The sequence below is a fragment of the Lepus europaeus genome, chromosome 11, assembly GCF_033115175.1.
Source record: "Lepus europaeus isolate LE1 chromosome 11, mLepTim1.pri, whole genome shotgun sequence".
NCBI classification, from domain to species: domain Eukaryota; kingdom Metazoa; phylum Chordata; class Mammalia; order Lagomorpha; family Leporidae; genus Lepus; species Lepus europaeus.
In genome coordinates this window covers 28,973,686-28,975,533 of record NC_084837.1, presented here as the reverse complement: position 1 = coordinate 28,975,533, position 1,848 = coordinate 28,973,686, and the positions used below count along the sequence as shown (strand labels likewise).

Below are 1,848 nucleotides of genomic sequence, written 5' to 3'. Positions count from 1 at the left end.
GAAGCTGGAACACCTCTAATGCCTACCGTTACTTCATCTCTATTTATATTTCTATAAATAAGGATTTTTCATACAAACTTGGATTTTATTGAATCTAACGGTAGCTGTGTAAATTACGATTTTAAACAACACTTTTGACATATCTCCGTATATTCTCCCAACGTATATGGAATAGAATAACAGTAGCTTTCTCTATAAACGTGTTCTAATATTTCTTAAGTGAGGAAACTATCATTTTTCATTATAACTTTCTGTATTACTATAAAACTTTTCTAGTAGGCTACATTTTAAAAACCAGATAAACATGTAAAGTGTTTTAAAATCAAGAAATGTTTAAATTTTTGCCAGTAAACACAATCTATGGCACAGCAGAGACGGGCATGGTCCCAGAAAGCAGGGCTCCCAGAGTCCTCAGGAGTTCAAAGCCCGCCACTTGGCCAAGGGGCCGTGGTCGGGGATGTACTTGACGCCACAGCCGTCAGGGATGAGGCGTTTGGCGGCCACCTTGTCTTCGAATTCATCAGCATTGAACTTGGTAAAGCCCCACTTCTTGGAGATGTGGATCTTCTGGCGTCCAGGGAACTTGAACTTGGCCCTGCGTAAGGCTTCGATCACGTGCTCCTTGTTCTGCAGCTTGGTGCGGATGGACATGATGACTTGCCCGATGTGCACCCTGGCCACGGTCCCTTGAGGCTTCCCGAAGGCCCCTCGCATCCCGGTCTGCAGCCTGTCAGCGCCGGCACAGGACAGCATCTTGTTGATGCGGATGACGTGGAAGGGGTGGAGCCGCACCCGGATGTGAAAGCCATCCTTGCCGCAGCTCTTCACCATGTATTTGTTGGCACAGATGCGGGCGGCCTCCAGGGCTTCCGAGGAGAGCTGTTCGTACTCAGCCGACACCATGTGGCCACACAGAGGGAACTCGTCCACCTTCGCCTTCTTCCGGCCCAGGTCAAAGATCCGGATCTTGGCATCGGGAACACCTCGGCAGAAGCGGGACTTGGGGTAGGGCTTGTTCTTGCAGTACCGGTAACAGCGAGCAGGGCGGCGGCCCATGGGAGTGGCTGGATCCCAGGGAGACGTTGAACACGCTCGCCGGAGCTCTACCTTCTGTGCCTAACCCCGGAAGACCAAGGGGAAGACATCCTTTTACGACATCTCAACCGACGCGGCAGCGGCGCTTTACGTCACTTAGCACGTTAGCTGAGGCCAGGGACGGTTGGGTGTGACTCCCGTGGGTTGCTGGGTAAGGAACCAGCCATTGCCGGCATGGCACGGAAACATTCCTGCCTGTTGGCCGTGTTGGGCTTGGTTCCTTAGCTGTAGGCTGTGCCGTGGATAGAAAAGATTTATTTTGCTAGAGTTTAAAAAGCAATGTCCCTCCAGTTATTCAGAATACTCTGTGTCCAGTTTGGCTAAGCAATCCATTTTCCAAAGCTGGTGGTCCCTGACAGCTTTTGTAGAGCTCTTGAAGGGTGGGTGACCACCTTCCCGGGATGGAGTGCTGGCTGTCTTGGCATGTGCCCTGTGATAGGTCTCAGGAAGGGATGAGAGCAGACGGGAGATTGGGATAAGAAGAAATCGGTTGCACTCACTGTTTGATAATTGTTTCCTAAGCACAGAACTTTGTTTTTATATTTATGTGGCTCAATTGAATGATTTTATTATCTAGGGGCATCTACCAAATTGAAATGCCAACTGAATATTTAAGGCGGCTTGCATTTTCAAATGTTAAAGCTGCTGCACACTTTGCAAAAACATAACTTTATGCTTTAATAATTTTTCTATCTTGCTAAGAATGAGCTGAATTAATCTTTTTCTGATATTAGATGCTCTATAAAATTTTTA

The 1,848-nt window shown here is 47.8% G+C and overlaps 1 protein-coding gene across 2 annotated transcripts; it reads right to left on the bottom strand.

Moving 5' to 3' along the window:
• Positions 1 to 411: 411 nt before the first annotated feature.
• On the bottom strand, positions 412 to 1,056 carry RPL10L (ribosomal protein L10 like). Of its 2 annotated transcripts, XM_062204609.1 has the most exons (2): positions 977 to 1,056; positions 412 to 868 (listed from the first exon to the last, which is right to left on the bottom strand). In XM_062204609.1, exons 1-2 carry the CDS (start codon positions 1,054 to 1,056, stop codon positions 412 to 414), a joined length of 537 nt encoding a protein of 178 aa, XP_062060593.1. The 2 variants fall into 2 exon arrangements, with proteins under 2 accessions (XP_062060593.1, XP_062060592.1); XM_062204608.1 differs by having other exon boundaries at positions 412 to 1,056.
• Positions 1,057 to 1,848: the final 792 nt, after the last annotated feature.

What these genes read in the sequence shown, in the direction of transcription:
- RPL10L (XM_062204608.1), bottom strand. Translation starts at nt 1,056, where the DNA reads ATGGGCCGCCGCCCTGCTCGCTGTTACCGGTACTGCAAGAACAAGCCC.